This window comes from Mangifera indica, chromosome 6 (genome assembly GCF_011075055.1).
Source record: "Mangifera indica cultivar Alphonso chromosome 6, CATAS_Mindica_2.1, whole genome shotgun sequence".
NCBI classification, from domain to species: domain Eukaryota; kingdom Viridiplantae; phylum Streptophyta; class Magnoliopsida; order Sapindales; family Anacardiaceae; genus Mangifera; species Mangifera indica.
In genome coordinates, this window is record NC_058142.1 from 6,516,884 (window position 1) to 6,537,189 (window position 20,306).

General features: G+C 34.6%; 4 protein-coding genes and 1 long non-coding RNA gene across 8 annotated transcripts; 1 reads left to right on the forward strand and 4 right to left on the reverse strand.

Annotated features, from left to right (window-relative positions):
* Window positions 1-463: 463 nt before the first annotated feature.
* Window positions 464-814, reverse strand: LOC123218964. The gene has a single exon (XM_044640623.1). It carries the CDS (start codon window positions 812-814, stop codon window positions 464-466), a length of 351 nt encoding a protein of 116 aa, XP_044496558.1.
* A 3,604-nt stretch (window positions 815-4,418) lies between these two features.
* On the forward strand, window positions 4,419-6,361 carry LOC123219070. Of its 2 annotated transcripts, none has more exons than XR_006502804.1 (6): window positions 4,419-4,558; window positions 4,965-5,042; window positions 5,140-5,304; window positions 5,568-5,647; window positions 5,743-5,993; window positions 6,092-6,361. It is a non-coding gene; the product is annotated as an uncharacterized LOC123219070 (long non-coding RNA). The 2 variants fall into 2 exon arrangements; XR_006502805.1 differs by having other exon boundaries at window positions 4,965-5,022; window positions 5,109-5,304.
* LOC123219069 (protein ALTERED PHOSPHATE STARVATION RESPONSE 1-like) lies at window positions 6,292-10,965 on the reverse strand. Its single transcript, XM_044640789.1, has 4 exons — window positions 9,712-10,965; window positions 9,011-9,186; window positions 7,976-8,199; window positions 6,292-7,230 (listed from the first exon to the last, which is right to left on the reverse strand). Exons 1-4 carry the CDS (start codon window positions 10,718-10,720, stop codon window positions 6,438-6,440), a joined length of 2,202 nt encoding a protein of 733 aa, XP_044496724.1. The 5' UTR covers window positions 10,721-10,965; the 3' UTR covers window positions 6,292-6,437.
* Window positions 10,966-12,390: 1,425 nt separating this feature from the next.
* Window positions 12,391-16,713, reverse strand: LOC123218209 (methyltransferase-like protein 22). Of its 3 annotated transcripts, none has more exons than XM_044639500.1 (9): window positions 16,435-16,713; window positions 16,212-16,307; window positions 15,455-15,528; window positions 15,266-15,368; window positions 14,710-14,760; window positions 14,147-14,300; window positions 13,843-13,981; window positions 13,405-13,510; window positions 12,391-13,311 (listed from the first exon to the last, which is right to left on the reverse strand). In XM_044639500.1, exons 1-9 carry the CDS (start codon window positions 16,553-16,555, stop codon window positions 13,172-13,174), a joined length of 984 nt encoding a protein of 327 aa, XP_044495435.1. In that variant the 5' UTR covers window positions 16,556-16,713; the 3' UTR covers window positions 12,391-13,171. The 3 variants fall into 3 exon arrangements, with proteins under 3 accessions (XP_044495435.1, XP_044495436.1, XP_044495434.1); XM_044639501.1 differs by having other exon boundaries at window positions 14,147-14,222; window positions 16,212-16,352; window positions 16,435-16,711; XM_044639499.1 differs by having other exon boundaries at window positions 16,212-16,352; window positions 16,435-16,710.
* A 766-nt stretch (window positions 16,714-17,479) lies between these two features.
* On the reverse strand, window positions 17,480-19,894 carry LOC123218393 (IST1-like protein). Its single transcript, XM_044639845.1, has 6 exons — window positions 19,520-19,894; window positions 19,302-19,434; window positions 18,969-19,072; window positions 18,705-18,849; window positions 18,316-18,456; window positions 17,480-18,136 (listed from the first exon to the last, which is right to left on the reverse strand). Exons 1-6 carry the CDS (start codon window positions 19,591-19,593, stop codon window positions 17,606-17,608), a joined length of 1,128 nt encoding a protein of 375 aa, XP_044495780.1. The 5' UTR covers window positions 19,594-19,894; the 3' UTR covers window positions 17,480-17,605.
* Between the last annotated feature and the right edge of the window lie 412 nt (window positions 19,895-20,306).

Below are 20,306 nucleotides of genomic sequence, written 5' to 3' on the forward strand. Positions count from 1 at the left end.
AAGAAGGATGTCACTGTAGAGATTTTTTTTTTGGTAACAAGAAGTCTCACCTAAGCTAGACCGTCCTTTCAGATGAAACAAACTAAAATCACATTAAACAGATCAACCCTTGGATCCAATAACCAGTTTCACAACTACTGAACTAGATAAGACGTTTTTGCTTTTGCCTCTGAAGCTCCCATTGGAGGCCACTGGATCAGGGATTTCACCTGATCTTAAGCCCAACACAAGTTCTGTAGATTCCTTTTTGTGTTAATAGAATTTGATCATAATCAAGAATGAAAAAGTAGCTATGTCTTGCAGTAGTAGATGGTGTTTTCAGTTGAAAGAAGAAGAAGATGATAAGCAGGACCAGACAAAACTCTTCACATCATAGAATAATTGTAAAGGGCTAATTATACAGACATTAAAGCTCTAAAAAACCCGAAAATTTACATACAGTTTAGTTTCTTTAATTCCCACATCAATATTCGTGATAAACAGGCTGAAATCCACCACTCTTCTCAAAGACTCTTGATGGAACGGCAAACCGAGCAGAAAAAGATCGAGAAACATTATCAGGATCTTCCCAGATGAATCCTTGATCATCAAAGTTTTGTGAGTAAGTCAAAGGATCATAAGGCTCATGCACACGAGTACAGCTACTTGAAGAACAGTCGAAAATTCTCTTCTTTTCTCTCGTTATCTTCCTCCACAGCACTCTCCATCTTGGTCTTTTTGATCCTGAGCCTGAAACGAATTTGTTAACCGAAATATTAATTCGATCGTAGCTTTTTTTCACATAGCTTGAGCTGCACCAAGTGTTGATGTCCATGGCGAGATCAGAAATGGCAACAAACTATTGCTGATGCTTTCGGAATTAATTGTTTTATGAAGTGGAGAGTGTTGTCATGGTGCATGCACTATGCTGCTTATATTCATGTTTTCAAAGTACAATAAATTAATGAGTTAGCCGATTCGGTGGTGCTAAATAACAATAAGAGTAAATATTATTTTTTTGCTGAGGTTTAGTCTTAAAAATATTTTTTTATCTTTAATTAGTAAAAATAATATTTTTTTATTTGAAATCAAACTTTATTAAAAAATTAATAGTGTATGAATAAAATAGTAATTTTAATATTTATTAATTAAAAAATAGTTTTTTATTGTATCTAAACATTTTAAATAGATATAACTCTTAAAAAAGTTTATATAAATTAATTTCTAAAATTTTTACAAACCTTCATATATTTTAAAACTATTATATGATCCTAATAATTATAATATGACATTTATATCTATAATTTGTTTTATTAGATTGAATTATTTGAAATATAACCGTTATTTTTAAACTGTTACGGGTAGAATGTTATTTCAAAAATTTTCAAATACCCTCAAACCAATAATCCCTAAAATTTTTCAAAGATCCCAATACTTTTAAATAATATGTTAACCCTATGATTTACGATTTTCTAACAAAGACAACCCTATCTATATGAAAAGAGGAAGAAATAGTGAATGTGAAAAAAAAGAAATTTTATCAAGTTTAGCTAATAATAGAATTTCAGGGTACAGCACCCCATGTGAGATCATACTGTAGAATTTTAAAGTTGGATTTATTGCTGAATAAAGTTTAAATTTAAACACTATTGACTTTGTGGAGTTAAATGGGTTGGTTGTTTTAATTATATTTGAAATGGAAACTTTTATATAGAATGAATGTATTTCCATCTATGGATATTTTCATAAGTTGACAACTTGGAGTAAGTGCTTAAATAAGTCAATGTTAAATTGTTGTAAAATTAAATATATTTGTATTTTCTTGCGATAAGAATGTTTTTAAAATCAGACTGATTTTGATAATAATAGCAAAAATATACATATAAAAAACAAAAAAAAAATATAAAATTAATATCATAATCTTGTATATTTGATGTATTATTTTTTATTTTAAATTATTTAATTATTTTATAAATTAACAATTTGTATGAATATATTTACATTAAAATGTCCAAAAATTTGTCCATTTTATTATTTAATTTATTATCAATTGCAAATTCCATCACAATTGCAAATGAGAAATAATCATTCTGTGGAGATAAGCCTCGTCACCTTTCGGCACCACCGTCCTACCTAGTTAGAAGCAAACCTGTTCTGAGAATAAATCCAACTTTTTTCCTAACCAGTTATTGACTTATATTCTTTGCCATTTTACCTTTCTTCTTCTTTGAAAATTGAACTCCCTTGGAAATAAATTCACTCCTCAGTCACAACTACTACTAAAAAAGGAGGAGAGAATAAACAAATTAAAGACTAAATGTGTCATCCAATAAGTTGGGATATTCCTTTGCCTAGTGGCTATGATCAAAGAAAGCGATTCGGGTTGGTCATGGTGGCATCAAAGGAGCAGCAACTGCCATCAAAGGTGGCTGCTGCTGGTGGTGCTGGCGGCCGTGGCACTGTAACGAAGAAGTGTGTTTTCTTATTTCTCCATAGAGATCTAAGCAACAGACAAAACCTCATTGTAATAAGAAAAAAAAACTATACATACATATTTTTAATATATAATTCAAGTATATAGATAATGTGTTATCGTATGATCGAATAATTTTATAATAAAAATAAGGTAATACTCAATAACATAATAATAGATCATCTGGGTATTTAAATTGTTGTTCTGTTATAATACCACCAATTCTTTCCTCTTCAACAAGGTAAAAAGATGGATGCTAACAACGTATTTACTAATTAATCATCCTTTAATTGCTACAAGTTCATCCAACTATTAGTGTTTGAGTAGGCCTAATAGTTCATGCCATCAGATCATATTCGTATCGTATCAATTCGGGTTTTATGTTAGAAAACTTTAACACTAATTTGACCAGAATTAGAATCGTATCAAAATTTGTTAATTTTAACCCAACCCTTAAATATTCGAGTTGACCCAATCAAACCCAAATTGATCCAAAATTATCTATTTTTTTCACTTTCCAAAGTGTTTGACCGTTTTAATTTCTTTACTAAATTACCCTAATCTACTATTAATAAAACATATAATATGACATTTTTTCTAGTTTACAAATGGTCTAAAAATAACATACTAAGACAATTAAAATAAATCAATAATTTGACTAATCAATTCATTTTTTTACTACTTAATAATAAAATAAAATATTTAAATAAAAATAAAAAATAATATGAGTAACTATAATTATGTAAAGATATAACTATATATACTCTATAAATATTTCAACTGTTGTTGATATCGTTTCTAAACATTTTTATAATTTATCTCTAACAAGTTTTATTAATATAATATTTTTTTGAAAAATTCATGTCAATTCAAGTCGTATCGAGTTATTTTTGTGTGAACTTTGACACTATCTCAATATCGGATTGACGTGAAATAAATTTTAGATTAGAAAAACTTAATCATAACCTGATTTTTTTCGTATAAAGTTAATGGATCGTATTAAAAATCACCAACTCAATGTTTGAAAATATACTTAAAGGTATTGTATGCATAAACCAACAGCATGTTGCAAATCTGTATATCAAAAATCCTTTCTAAGGAGGAATAGGAAATTAATATCCACAAAATTTTTTCACTGCATTTGTGAATATATCCATAATAAAATTAAATAATACACATATTTGCTGAACGTATGTGCTTATGATCTTGAACATACTTAAATTAATTATTTTCACAACAAAACAATTTGAGATATGAATATCCTAATTACTTGACTGTATTTTCTGATTCAATCCAGAGACAAGAAAAATACCCAATTGGTGGCTATAGGGATGGATACAAACTGAACTAAGCTCAAAAACCTTTTAACTCGAGTTCAGTTCAAATTAAAAATAATTCAGTTCGAATTTATTAAAAAAAAATTAAGGATGATTTGAGTTTAGTTCGAACAAGAATGATTCAATGTAAGTTCAATTCGAGTTTATGGTTTGGATCTATGACTTAAATTTTGTGTTTGGATTTATAGTATGAATTTGTTACTTATTAACACAATAATATCATTTTATCTTATAATAAGAAAAATAATATTATTTTAATAAATTTTTAATATAATTTGAATCGAATTACAAACTAATTTTGAACAAAATTGAAACATCCATTTAGCTCGTGATCCCAACCGAACCAAACTCTCTGTAACTCGAGTTTAGCTTGGTTACAAAAATAATTTGAACCTCTTCATCTAAACTCAACTTGAATTTAAATTAAATAAATTCAAATAAAACCAAACCGGTTTTTGAACTCAGCCGATTCGGTTTGAATCCCACCGTTGGTGGCTCCTCTGGCTCTGAATCTTGTAATGCAATGAACTGATACAAATGTGGCCCCACTGAACAGTTAAAAAACAAAAGTATAAGTATAAACTAACAGTCAAAGCTAATATATGAATTAATGCAATGCAGGTTTCAGAAGTCAAACAAAAAACTGCTGTGTTTTTAATTATCCCAAAGGGGTTTTCTTTTTTCTTTTTTTTTTAATTTCATATTTTGTTCATCTAGTGGCATGCAATGGCAAGGCCAGGCAACAAGATTACACAAGCCAAGCTGATGGGTATGTTTTGCCTTTTTACACATTTTATTTCAACCTTTTTTCTTCCTTTTTTTTAATGGCTTTTTTATTGTGTTGTTTCTCTGTTTGCTGGCTCTTTTCTCGTAAAAACAATGGAGATTATCGCAGATAACCTGAAGTTTTGATTTTTTAAGTTAGAAATTTACAGATCTTTGATCATAGAATTGGTAAGGAACTTGAACCATTGAATTGAGATAGTGCCATTTCCATAATTGATGGTATAATTAACAATGACGCTGCTGTATAATTTGTCATGTTTAAAATTTTCCATTTTGTTATTGCCAAATTGAAGAAGTCTTGCTTCTTGTTCTTTTCTAAGCATGGCAGCAAATCTTATTGCATGAACAAACTTAGAGAAGTCATAATTTTTGCAAAATATGACCTGCAGGTACTTCTGGGGGACATGGGAACTGAGAAAACAAGTTTGGTATTAAGATTTATCAAAGGTCAATTTTATGATCACCAGGTTAATGTTCAATTCTTGTTTCTCGTATAATTCTCTCCCTAATGAATTTGTTTTAATGTATTGCAGAGTTGACGACTTTCATTATGAAAATATGCAGGAACCAAAAATAGGGGCAGCATTTTTCTCTCAGATATTATCCTTGACTGAAGCCACTGTAAAATTTGATATATGGGACACGGCCGGCCAGGAGAGATACCATGGATTGGCTCCGCTGTACTATATTGGCGCCGCCGCTGTAGTTGTGTATGACATCTCAAGCATGGTAATTATTCATTATCTTTAAATTCTTCAGGTTTCATTTTGGTTATTAGCATGTATATATGGACGTGGTTCTGCATTGCTACTAGCAATTATATGAAATGATTCTTCATTGACAAGAAGCCGTTATCTTTCATTTCTATCCTCTTTATTCTCTATTGAAGAGGATTAAATGATAGTAAAAAGATCATAATAACGTATTGGCTTGCATGGTCTCATCCCAAGACAGTGTTTATTTATCAGTCATTGATTTTTTCGTTCTTTAAGAAATGGCTGCTGTAATGTTGCTTGGCTCCATGATACATGCAATAGAGCGAAGAAATGGGCTCAGGAATTGCAAAGGCAAGGTAAAAACAGAGATATTAACAGTAATTCTCTATAGACTAGAGTGTTTTTTTTTTTTAATGAAATTTCCACATTTTGATTATGTTACTATTTCCAGGAAATCAAACTTTGGTGATAGCATTGGTGGGAACTAAGTCTGACTTGAGTTCACATGGGGAGGTAGAAGCCGAGGTACTTGAACAAAATTTTCCAGTCATTTCCCTTTCATTACTGGTTTAAATCTCTCTTTTTGTTTCTCTGTTCTTCCATTGCTGGAAGCTGAGCAATTCGCTCAAGTGGGCGGAATATTTTACATGGAAACTTCAGCAAAAACTGCACAGAATATCAATGAGCTTTTCTGTGAAATAGGTAGATTATTAACCAATGTATTCATGTTGATTCTTGTTAATCTCAAACATTGGTAAATTACCATGAAAAATGCTTAGATGGTTGTTTGTGACTTGCAGCAAAAAGACTAGCAAGAATCAGTCCTTCACGGTCTTCAGGGATAACTCTAAAACATGAGACTCCAGATAGAAGAAAATGGTTTTGTTGCATAGGATGAGACATGGTTACTCTCAAGATTCCTGGAAATGACTTTTCTCACAGCCCCCATTTAAAAAATGTGCCTGCTTACAAAAACTGGGGATTGTGTACGAGTTGCAAATTAATTGTAAATAAGACTTCTTTCATTGAAACCCACATCAATTTAATGATAATATATGTATAGTTTCCGGTTTGTTCTGCATAGAAAGCATACAAATTTTCAACTGACACATACAAGCAAGTTATACAAACTTAAAAAATGCATTCTCATGATGAGGTTTCGCTTGGCTTCTGGTGCTGTGATATGTGTCTCAATTCCCCGTACATTTTTGAACAAGCGAGAGATATATCGGACATTGCTCTAAAAAGCTCTGGCAAGTGAGTTGTAAGACTATTTAAAGACTTCTCTCTCACTTGAAGGCATTGTCTCTGGTAGGCTTCCTCTTCCTCTTCCAGTCGCTTCTTCACCATAGCCACTGCAAATTGTCTCTCTTGAACAGCATCCTTGTGAATGCTATCTTCTGGATTCACATCATCAGGTGTTCTCCGCTGCGTATACTTCTGATACCAGTCCTCAAAATGTCGGGTCTTGCGCAAAAGCTCCTTCCTTGATTCCTCGCATTTATCTTTTAGTTTCATTTCATCTTCTTGATGGGTCATAATGGTATGAATAATAGCAGCAAAGTTACTTATAGCACCTCTTGCTCCCTCATATGGAAGAGTCCCTAGAGATTCCTGCCAAGCAATTAGGAGCCTCTGAATGGGGGGAGATGCAACCCTCGGAGGAGAAGAGACCTTTTCCTTCAAGGTGCTCTCAATGGGAATGAGATTTAGTTTTAACCAATTATTCAGAGCATTTATGTATTCTTTCTGATGTTCCATAAGCTTACAAAACTGTGAGTGCCACTCCTGCACAACAGCCCACAGCTGCATGGTGCGCTCATGGTGGTGCTCTGTTGTTTCCTTGGGGGATTGAGATATGTCCAAAAATTTTAGGTGAAAAACAATCCTAGACTGCTGCTCATGGTGAACATGCATGGTCTCCCACATTGTTGCCATCCTGCAGACCACACACCAAATATTATGATTTCACTAAGTTAAAAAGATAACTTTGCAGAGACTCAATATAAGCACCGGAAAACATATAATCAATAAGGCAAAGTATGCATAGAGTGCTAAGAAGCAAATTAATTCTGTAATCAGTATGACATGTGATCATCAATGTTCCTCCAAACCTAGTGCCCCAGCATGGGCTTTTCATGATGCCCCAAACAGCAACAATCACATATAATAAGAAAAAAGAATATCAAAGTTCACAGGAGATTTTTGTAAATTTAGTACATATCTTTCTCAATGTTGCCAGATTGATCTAATCATTGTTCAATTATACTTTCTACAAATGTGTGGTAATTGCATCACATGCCTACAACACAATTAAAAACAACACTCTAACCTGTTAAGACCATCAGAAATATTAGACTGAAGAGCTGGTTCCAATCAAACTCACTCCTCTTAATTTTCATCAAGGCAAAAGTTTTTATCAAATTCAAACATTCATTAAGACTTCTAAAATGCTTTTCTTGCATGCTTTAATGAATCAGCTTGTACCATCAAACCATATACATGGGTCCCTATAATTATCATACTGTACTGTTCAACTCAATATCTTTGATTCCTATCATTAGTAAATATACAAGCCACAAACACAATCATTTTCTTAAGAGGAGAAAGTATTAGTTCAAACAAAAATTTGTCCAGAGTTCAAGCAAATTAACTTGTCAATTTCTGTTCAGACTGCAACTTACCCATCAACAAGCTGGATAAGTTTTGGATACAGCTGTTCATCTCGTAAACGGTTTATTTCTATAACTGTTGAATCCATGGATTGCATATCAACAATATATCTAGTATGTAGATGACTCACGGTTGCTTTTATTTTCTCCAGCGATTCAGAGTTGGTACCTCGTTTCTTTTGCTTGTTTAGTGAAGCAACCTTCCTTTGGTACTCAAATTTCATAAGTTCACCAGCCTATCAGCAACATCAGTCCCAAATAAGATCTCAAAGACAAGTAAATCTTTGCTTTACCAAGCAAACAAAAATAACACAGCCAAAGGTAGCATGAAAGTTGCACTTTTGTAGAAACCAAAGTAGTAAGCATGTTAGCTAATACTGAAATCAAAGCTAGTTGTTTGATATCATTCAATCACAAGAGCAAGGATAAAGGTTAGAGATAAATGGCTGACGCAGAGATGTACTTCTGAAGCATCATGACAGAAGATAACAATAAAAGGAAGTCACTGATTATAAAAGAACATTAGCAAGGCAGTTCTTATGCAAATGCTTAAACATCCTTCTGGCAACCTTGCATCAATATGATGAAAAACGAGGAGCCAAATAAACTATCATTTGGAATGACATAATTACAAGCGAGCACTTTACAACAAGGTCAAATAGACACACTAATTTAGACATGTGATTTTTGAATCCTGCCAAGAATATAATAGTTTTTGCATTCTCACTCCCTTTGGTTTTTAATAACACACTTTAAGAAAAGGAATCATTTCGAACTCGGACATGTAAATGGACACAACCAACTCCCTCCAAGCATCTTAATCCAGAATTTACTTCAACTAATGCAATGAAATCTATAAAGAGGACAGCAATCCACTTGCAAGTGCAGACATTTGAAATTAGACATAAGCAAATTAGCTAAAAGTTCAAGCACTATAGAAGATGAAAATTTTCATTGATCAAGTCAAGCACACAAAAGATATGACAATAATGCAGTACAAGAGCTAAATTAAAATCAATTTGACAAAGCTAAATGACTCCAACGTACCTTCACCTCATCATAAAGCTTTTTTTCCCAAGCTAGTAATTTATCCAACACAGTGGCATGAGTTTCATTTTCTTCTGAGTCAAAGTCATCCTTCATATCGTCAACATTGGGAAGTCCTCTAAATGACCGATTCCATGTAATAACACGCATCACCCTTGCTGAGTGATCAATTTGTCCTGCAGTGCAAACAGCAAGCTAATGACAAGCTAGTCTCCTTACACTCTATCACCAAAAAATAAAGTTACTGTGAAACAATTCAGTAAACAATCACTACAAAATAACGGAACTTGGACTTATAAAAATCCTCAAAATCATCACCTAGACCATCAAGACAGAGAGCTTACACAACCAAGATTAAACTCAAAATAAACATCTAAATCTTTTTCACCAATACGATATTGCATAAAATATTTGTTTGCCCAAAGTAATGTTGATTCAGTAACAGAATCATAGTCCAAGGGTTACCTTTTAAAATCTCAAGCACTTTGAAGCAATCACGATGCACTCAAACTTAACCATTTCTTGTAAATTAAACACAATTACTACAACTAGATTTTCTGTCGCTAAGCCAAACCAACGCGCATTTTTACCTACAACCACTTATCTACAACGTCGAAACACACAAATCACTGCACATATTTACAATTTAGATCCTATATTCTCTCAGGCGGGTTAAGATAAGTTCTTCACTACATAATTACCCCGATTATCAGCAAAATTGGAATGATAATGCAACCGGGTGGCCTCCAACATTTTGGAAACATCATGGGCACTCTCAGACGCCTTCAAGAAATGATCATCCAACTCAGTAAATATCTGCAACAAATTTACACTCCCTTTAACCGTCCTCTTCTCCCCTCCTCCCCCAGTCACCTTCCCCCTCTTCAAATTTCTCCCGAGACTCCCTCCTTCACCAGGAGCCGCAAGTGCCACAACTTTTTCCTCTTCCACAAGTGGCAACACTGGAGCCACCTTCTCCTCCTTCACAGTTTTCACCTCTGCAGCATTAACCTTTTCCTCTACGTACTCCTCTCTTGTTGGCCTTTCATCGAACACCTTGTCAAGTTTCACCTCCTCCAAAGTCGACGCCGGTTGGCTTTCCACATTGAAAATATACTCGTACACTGCATCTTGCTGATGCTGATGGTGGGGCTCAGGCATGACCCCATTGTTTTGCATCTGTGGGGCCCGCACTTCCGGCGACGTGGGACGCACCAGATTCTGATGATCCACACTCTTATTTCTACTGCTACTCCTCTTTCTCGAAATCAATTTCTCACGATTTTCGATTTCATCCTCTTCTTCAGAGTCGTTCTCCTCAATAATAGTGGGTCCCACGCCGTTGGGTTCCCGGGTTTTCGACGTGTTGGAGATTTCCGGCATGCTGGCAGCCCGCTGCAGGGGCGGATAAACCGGTGGAGGAGGCGGTTTGAGGTCATCGAAGGGCGCTTGCTTGGCAGCGGAGGCGGTGGCGGAAACCGATGACGAGGGATGAGATGCGTTGCTCTGAAAGACGAGTTGTGGGTTTTGGACTTCACCGTGGGCGTAGTCGCTGAGGGCGGCTCCGGTGTTCTTTAGAGACATGGTGTAGGCGGAGTGAGCCGCTGCGAAGGCGTTGCGCTCGGAAACAGCAACAGTCATGACGCGCTTTCGCTCTTTGCATCGTGTGACAGCTTCTTCGTTCTCGATCTTGGATTGCGTACAACCCATCGGTGAGTTACTTTATCGATTTGGGGTTTCGAATTGAGAGGGATAAGTTGAGTGAAGCTAAGCTAACTGTACAGAGATGGAGAGAGAAAAGTATTCGTTTGCTTTAGAGTTGTCTTAATCGAGAAGAACAAGAAGGTTCCAAGCCGTCCAAATCCAATGGATGTAAAACGACGTCGTATTTATTTATTTTTCCGGCGGCCTGTCGAAATGTCAAAACAATGGAACATCGGGATTAGAGATATGCTTGGCACAATGATTTAACAGCGGGAAACCGTTATTTGTCAACCGAATTATACCCACCGAGTAAATTTTTGTTTCCCAAAATTGAAAAACATCTACATTATCTGAAAATATGCTAATTTTAAATATTAATTATATTTATATTTATATTATTATATAATTTTTTTCTTCTCTCACTCGTTATGCACCTTTTTATTTTTTCCTTTTTCTTAATTTTTTTATTTCGCTAAAAATTAGTCTTCCTTTCTTTTCTACTAATACAAACTTTTTCACTTATTTCCATTGGTACTAATATCATTAAAGATTATTTTTATTACTACCAATATCTATCATACACACTATCACCATTATCAAACCCATTTTTTTTATTATAATTCTTACTACCACAAAACCACCAAATATGTAATCAATTAAAGAAATTAATATCGTTGATAATGGTAGAGGATAGTGATGCCGTGATTAAGATTTATTTAATAAAAAATGTAACATTCCTTCCCTCTTCATTGTGTTATTTTCTATGGTGGAATAAACTTTTATTTTATTTTATTTTTGTTTGAGTTATCAAAGGTAATTTTTATAGTGTGTGTAATTATTTTATTGTTACCACCACAAAACCACCCAACACACAACTAATTGGGGAAATTAAGGTCATCAATAGTGACAAAGGGTAGTAGTATTATTGTTAGGGTTGGATTAGAATCGAACTAATTAGTCGAGTTTGGTCGAGGTCGAGCTACTCGTCAGATTTTCTAATTAAAATTTTTGATACAAAACGACATCGTTTTGATCAATATGTATTAAAACGATGTCGTTTTGATAACAAAAAATGAGTTGAACCGAATTCGAACCGATTTTAGCTAAGCTTGATCGTACTCAAACTCGAGCCAACTATATATGAACCGAGCCGAGCTTAAGCTCGGTTCGGCTCGAATCCAACCTTAATTATTGTCAGGATTTATTTAAACAAAAATGTAGCATTCCTCCCCTCCTTATTGTGTCATTTTCCATGGTGGAATAAGCTATTATTTCATTTTGTTTGGCTTATTAGGGGTGATTTCCATGATGTGCATGATTGCTTGGTCTCATTGGAAGTCAAACCAATGCTTAAGTATTTTTTTCTTTTTTTTGTTTGGCTAATCAAAAGTGTTCCTATGGTTTGTGAGTGACTTCTTGGTGGGAAAAAGTGGGAAGCAAGAGGAGAGGAGTAGCAATAGGAACTAAGACAGAAAGATTCTAATTGTAGGTGAAAAGATGAAAGTAGGTTTAGTGTTTTGAAAGGTGAAATTTTAGTGCAATGTTGGTTCAACAAGAGTAGTACATTATTGTAGTTAAGGTTTTGATCAGGTACTTTTGGTTTAGAAGTGCCTTTTGCGAGGGCCAATGGAATTGAATCCCACTACAAACAATATTTTTTGGACTTACAAGAAGGGTTAAAAAAACTGGTAAAACATTAAAATTTTTAAGATAAAGTCTTTGATTCGACCTTCTATCACACTTGTCAAAATTGATAAGAAACGTGTCACCAATTTGGGTTAATACATCCCTTCATTGCCCTATTCCTAGAAAATGTGGTTTGCATATTTTGGTTAAAATAAATCATATGAAAAAGTTTACTGGAAAATAAGTGGAACCGGAAGAAAAGTTCATAGGTTTCTGCTTTAGGGAAGGAGAGACAAGTCAAGCGCTCTCGGCATCTTTCTATCGTCAGTTGTAGTGAGCGTTTAAAGTAAGATCAGTTGAGGACCCACCAAACACAGCACACAGATTCTTTCTCCGTTGCTTGCTTCATTTGTATTGTATGTCAAACCAAAAAAGCACTTATTCTATGCTTCTGCTGCAATGTACACTACAGTTGTTGGATTTTATGGGTTCAAAATGTGAAGAATTATATGTCACTTCACACTCCTGCTTTTTGTGGGTAGTAAGCTTTGTCAAGAGCCATTGGATTGCTACCATAGCATCACTTTTTAATGGAGGCCAACAACCGCTTACACGTAAGCTGCTTCGAGAACTGACTGTAGTCCATGGACAAAAGTGAATTTTGTATACATGTCCTTCAATTTTGTTCTCTTAAGATCTTGTTCCATATTGCACAAGCATCAGAACAGAGCACTATGGACTTGTGTACCACCAAGTTGAACTAAACGAGAGATCGCTCCCCAGCGTGCAATCCTTTATGTTCATCATAACTTAGAAACTCCAGATCAAGGTTTACTTTTTGTTATACTTAATCTGCCAAAGCTCAACATCACTTCCTCTGTCATACTCTTTTACATATTGAGGAATTTCTTTGAGATCAATGTGTTTACCCACAAAACAAGGTGTTGATCCACATTCAGGACTCTTGCTTTCTGCACCATTAATCAGATAGCCATGCTGTAAAAATAGACTGGACATGTGAAATTCAACGCAATGAGTACAATTTAATGCAGTCATATACTTGCCTCCTTCCTCTCTCAGATAACTTCTGAAATGTGAATAACCATTTGCCACAACATCAAGGTCACTGAGACTAAAGTTGTAACGCTTTTCTAGTGCCAAGTATAATACCTGAAAATCAGAGGATCCAAATGTGTGTTAATTGATACTTCTCATAGAATTCATATTTGACAGACCAGAAAAATAGTAGACAACAATTGGTGTTTGGAACAGAGTGTAGCTGTAACATCATTAATAAGAAGCATTTTGAGTTCATAATAGATTGTCTTGTATTGTTTTGCCAGCCACTTCGATAAATAGACCTCATCAGCATGATCTTCCCAAACTACCTTACAAATGATTCATCTAAAGCCCAAGCCATCAGTTAAAGATTTATTGATTCTGTCCAAATTTAAAATTTATCTAATCTCTGTTGCTGACTATGCTTCCCCATCAATCAGTACCTTTTCTGAACCTAGAGACATTAATCTCTCCAAAATACTGAAAAGAGCATCAGTCAGATCATCACTGTATATAACATCGGCAGCAACAAGCAAATGAGCGCTTTTCACTTCTTCAAGTTCTGATTGGTTCCAAGAATACCTATATGTCACCATCAAACAATATACCTTATTTTACCCAATTATTTAATGTTCAAATATATTAAAGAACAATAAACAAAGGATAGAAGTGGAGAAAATAATGCTCAAAAATCATAAAGTACTACTGGCTTGTGGAAGTCTATTGATAAAATCACATGTATATTACCTTGTTTGTGATGCAGAATCACCCAAGCTCATGTTTGGAGGCCAGGGATTCATCCAATTCAGTTCACGTATATTAACTGAACCTCGACAATGAAAAACTCCAGAATTAAGTTCAACATTTTTAGCACAGTTGTCAAGGATTTCATCACCATGGTCTGCCAAGAATTCGAAGGCAAGAGGCTTTGAAATAATAAGCAAAGATTAAACAACAAAAGAATCAAGCATCCAGATATTAGATTTTTCTTAGCCAAATTGATTAAAAGGGTGACCTGACCTGAAGCAATCACCTCAGCATTCATGAAAATTAATTTTGTAAATGCATGCAAATGTAAGAGAAGATCTTCCCCAGTGAAAATCAAAAGAACTTTTGCTACTATAGAGAATATGAAACAAAATCTCACATATACTGTCTTAAAAAAAAGATTAAAATGCCAAAAGTAAGGCAATATAAGCAGGCATCTTTCCAAAAATATTTGGTAAATTCAATCTTCTTGACAACAAATAAATAAAAGAAACAGCTTGAACTGAGGCAAAGTTTAACATGCAATTACAATCTCACCATACCTGTGAGGAAAACTTTCCGAGCAACACGTGCAAGCAACATTCCAACCAACCCTGATAAAGAAAGCGATATAACATTGCTTGCATAAGATACTCTGGCTTTTCAGATTGGCAGATAGTTTGATTTAGGAAAAGAAATAGACATGTTTCCTCAACTCATATATCCAAAAGATATAGTGTAAAACCATCATTGTAAGAGAATTCACCACAAAATGGTTTTCCTCTTCCCCCTAATCCCAACTTTTCGGTAAAAAAAATTATAGTCAATTTTCTGGAATAAAAAGAAAAAACTTAATACTCAACTGACAAAGTTGCTAAATACATCTTTTCATGATTCCATCTCTCTACAATTAATGTTTAAGTAAACCAACACCAGGCCCTGTAAAGCAGATGAGCTAGATTTTTCAAACAAGGCCTGGCTAATGCGGATTACTGCCATAAGGGACAAAGTCATCCTTTAGCAAAAGTTTTAATGCATATTTGTTTGTTCCTTAAATTTTAAGAAAGGTAGCAGAATGGATGACTTAGAAACATCATGCATCCAGAATAATCAGGATACCTGTTCCAGCGCCAAGTTCTAATGAAACAATTCCATAGAATTCAGAAGAAATGCACATCTTATGCATCACAAAATCTGATAGCACTAGCTCTGCTTTCCATACCTGAAAAAGCAAATGACATTAGAATGCATGGGGTATGTGGCACAAACAGTGAATCAAAATCATGGTAGTCAAACCAATAATTTTACCTGCAAACCAACGCTTGGAATTGATGATGTGACATTGTGCTGGATGGTCATTTTAAAAAACTGACTCCACTGCTCTGCATAATTCAAGAAACAAAATTACTCCCTCCAGTTATTTCTTAGTAACCACGCATTTAATAAAACAAATGACATATCCTTCCTAAACTTTCTACTCCTTTTTCTTTCATTGTTTCACAAAGCTTGCAAAACATTGAGTTTGATAGCAGGGCTGAATACAAAACAACTTCACCATCATGCCAAGCCAACTATACAACCATATTCCACATGAATAAACAAAATTCACATTCATCTTGCTACAACGAAACTCATGAAAGCAAAAATTTTTTCCACACAACAACCTATGCTTGTACTTGAGCAGGGTAAGACTCACTTAAAATGTGCTCACACTCGCACATCAAAAATCAAACACAAAACAATCTCCAGTGTCCACTTTCTCATTTTTATGCAAAAGATGTATTAAATACAATCACCAATTTCTTCATCAAAACATTCACATATTAAGAAGTTGCAATGATTGGAAGCTGAAAACCTTTTATAAAACCAAAAGTGTCCAAAACATTCGACCAGTAAAGTTCCCGGGGCCAGTATTGTAGCAAACCCGTCACATATAGCCAAGAAATCCAAGTGAACTTAAATGCCCGTCTCGGCAGCCAAGAGTTTCAATAAAATGACTCAATCACACATGGATATTAAAGTTAAAGGCTGTCATTGTAATATAAGACTGAAGTAAAGAACTTACTTTGGCCGCTTTTGCGTCTTGGCAAAACAAGATCACCATCTCGGTCGAAGGTTATTACTTTCACTTCATACACTGCATCATCCTCTTCAGCTGCATCAGTTTCAGTTTTAAACAACTCGTTGAATCTTGTGGGTTCAACTTCTGAATCAACAAAACTAAAATTATTTTACCTGCAAATTATGCATAAATTGATATTGAAAGAAGAGAAGAAAAGTGGTGCTACCAGGTGGAAGGGAGATGGTGAAGTGTGAAATATGGGGTCCACTGAAGTGAGGTGGGCAGCCCACGTGAACCTCACTCATCACCTGCTCTGCCACCTCCTCTGACGAATCTCCGTCGTCCATTTCTCGTGGGTTTGTCAACAACACGCGTTCAGGACACTGATTCGAGTAGGTTCTGGGAAGAGGAAGGTGATGGAGATCATGAAACGACGTCGTTATTTAGCGTTTCCCTTCAATGTCTTCGGAGAAAAGTGAATTTATTTTATTATCCCTTTCTAAGTTTTAGAATGTATTAAAAGCACTCTTTTAAGGAGGGTTGAAATCCTGCTAAGTTTATTTGAGCTTTAAGCTTGATTAAAATAAACTCGAAACAAAGCTAGATTTAAGCAAGTTTGACCTTGAAAATTTAATATTTTTTAGTTCAAGTTCAAGCTTTACAGTTTATAAAACTTGTGAGTTTGAAAATTTGGATACGAATACACTGAAATGATAGTTTGACCCATACATATTAAAATAATATTGTTTTAGTATCGAATCGAACTCAAAAATTCGAATTGAATTTAAATTCGATTTATTTCTAACAAGTCAAACTCAAATACCTTTTAAAGTGAGATAGACAAGCTTGATCTTAAGCTCAAATTGGGCTCTATTAAAGTTGAGCTGAACTTAAGTTTGATTAAGCTTGAATATTGTTTTACTACTAAAAGTTTTATACTTTTTTAAGGAGATGTTAATATTTTTATTTTTATAAGGGTGTTTTTAAATCTATATAGACAAAGTAAGTGGGTTTACAAGGAGGAAAAATTAATAGTAATGTTTAGGGATATACTTTTAAATATATAAACGGATACATATATAATATATTATAATATAATTTGATGTTATTTTATAATTTATCATTAATTTAAAATCATTCAATCGTATAATTACGTACTATCGATATCCTCATTTATGTAATTAAAAATGTATATATATAGTTTTATTTTATTAAAAAAAAAAATCTTTGTTTTGAGTTATGTTTTTACATTACATCAACAATACATTATCTTCACTTGCAACTTTCATCCAGAAGATGAATCAATCAACAAAGCAATACAAGCACAAAGAATGAATCGATCTTTATATGATACAATACAAACCAACCCAAACTAGTTAACTTTTAAGCCTCCAATGCTAGTCACTTTGTCGCCCTCTAAGGGGTGCCAGCCTTGCCAACAAGTCATCATAATCCGGCAGCTTTGGATGCACATGACCTGGCAGCATCCCCGGCTGCAAAGAGTTGGCTCGACGATGCTTTTTCATTGATTCGTAATTATCATTTGTTTCCGGTGACATAGATGAAACTCTGGCTGATGAAGCAGGCACCTCAGATTTCGCCTTTCTATGTCTGGCCTCATTGCTTTTCGTAATAGGAGGGTCATTTGATCTCATGGGTTCCTCTACATTGCCTCCTCCCTTAACATTGTTCTGTTTGACATAAGGGGGAGGGATAAGTCCATACTGATTCGCCTTTCTGCTATCAACTTCGTCTTCAGAAAGAGAACTTCCTGATGGACTTGAACCAGCCTGACGGCTATCTTGGCTGATGCCACTGTCTCTTCTTCTATGATTCGAAACAACTTCATCTTCACTACTACTAGGCATATTGTACCTATCATAAGGGGCATCGTTCCCTCTGTTAGATGTTGGCACATCAGGCTTCTCCTGCAGGCAATTCATAAAGGTTGAATAATCAGTTACAGCAGTACAGAAGCTGAATGCAATGCAAGTTAATTTCTAGCAGATAAAGTACTATCGAATTGTATTCGACAAAACAAAACTGATGGACATCCCTATTTCGCTATGCCTTGTGCAATGTAAAGGCTTTATAATAGTATGCTTACTTGTACTGCTGGTGCCGGTTTAAACAACTGCTCTCTTAAAAACCGAGGATCCCACGGAATGGAGAATTCTTGTGCTACGTCCTCCATTATCTGGATCTTCCTCTCCTGTGAGGGAGGCTCCGTGCTTAACCTTGCAACAAACTACTCATACACAGTTAACCAGATTATTCTTCTTAATACTAAAACAATAAAACTATGCATACCCATTTTAACTACACAAATGGATACATACTTGATGTGTGTTATGAAATAATTGGTGATTTTGAATTAAAGATAAAGTAATACTCAATCACATAATAATACACATATGTGTGTATCCATTTGTGTACTTAAAGTAGATACTAAAAAGTCCCACTTCTAGCATTTAGATTGAAGAAATGGATTCTCACCTCTTTACTGACAAAATTTGCAAAGAAACTCCCGTATCTTTCAGAAAACACAGTCCTGAGTTTTCGTGCTTCTGGCAAGTCGGCAAATCTGGCTGCAGCATCTATTAGAGTTGCAACAGCTTCTCTGCATTCACTGGGGCATCCTCTGAAAGATGTAGCATTAAAAAGACAATGAATATCCTAGCAAAAACCGAGTAAGCCATAAAGGTGGAGAAACAATGAACTCAACTAAGTAATAATAATACAAAAACAGCCTGTTTTAACCTCTGATTCTCCATGTTTGAGAGCTGGTCATAGATGGTCGAATTGCACTGCTCCAAGTACTCGTAGCAGAATGCCATGTTTTGCTCTGCTAGAAGCCCTTCAACCTGTTTAAACATCCAAAATAAATCAATCAGGAGAGATTATATATATCAGGAGGCACCAGAAAATTAATGTTTGATAAAAAATCGGTGGAAAAAAGTTAACTTTGCCGCCGTAATAAGTCAGTGGAATAACACAAAACCCGGAAGAAGAGTTGGAAAAATGTAATATGTAATTGCAAAATAAAAAATAAATAAAATAAATAAAATAAAAGAAAGACTATGCGATATTTACCCTGCCATATGCCTTTAAATCAAACCCATTTCTGAGAAGTTCAGCAAGATCATTCTTCAAATATTTATGCGCCGCAAATCTCTTCTTCTTCGCCGCCTCCAGCGTCTTCTTTGAAAGCTTCAACAATGATTTTCTATATCCCAAAAAACAAAAACAAAAATCAACAAACAGAAAACACGTACAAAAAAAAAAAAAGAATTTTCTACAAGAAAGCTTACGTTTTCTTGTAGAATTTGGATCTCAGGAAGTCAAACATGGTTGAGTATGCAAAACAGAGTAAACAGGGCACCATAAATACTCTGTTTTGGTTCGACGATGTAAAGATCAAACAAAGAAAAGAATAACAGTGGTGAATCCAAGAACTTGCATTCAAGAAAATGAAAAAAGAAGAAGGGGGTATTAGTTTTGGAATCAAGAAGCTGACTGAAGAAGTGGGTTAAAAAAGGAATGGAAGAGTTGTAAAGGAATTGAAGTTGAAAGTTGAGACGTTACAGAGAGAGAAAGACATTGAGTTATCTTATCTATAAAAATGGAGCTCAAGCGGCACAGAATGAAGGAGCAGTTGATCTTTATCGTAATATTCCCGCTGGTTTTTTAACTTCCTGGTTCCTTCAGCCTTCAGCCTTTAGCCTTCAGACTTCAGCCGCCAGCCAGCCTCCAGCCTGTATTCACGTGACATGTCCAATCACTAATATACCCCTGATGTCAAAATTTTCTTTTGGAAGAATAAATAACAAAAACATTTTTAGTGTTTTCAGGTGAAAAAACTGTAATAGGTTGACGTGTTAAAACATGGTTGATTGATTTTTGGCCAAAAAACTTATTCACACCCAAGGTTTAACCCATTTCCAAACATATACACGAGATTTTAAAAATTCAAATATTTACTCATAAAGGGTAAAATAATTATTTTACTACTAAACTCTAATACCCTAAAAGCTTATATCATTTTCTACTATTGGTTTGGAAAACTAACAAATCCTCCACCTCCACCCCCCCCCCCCC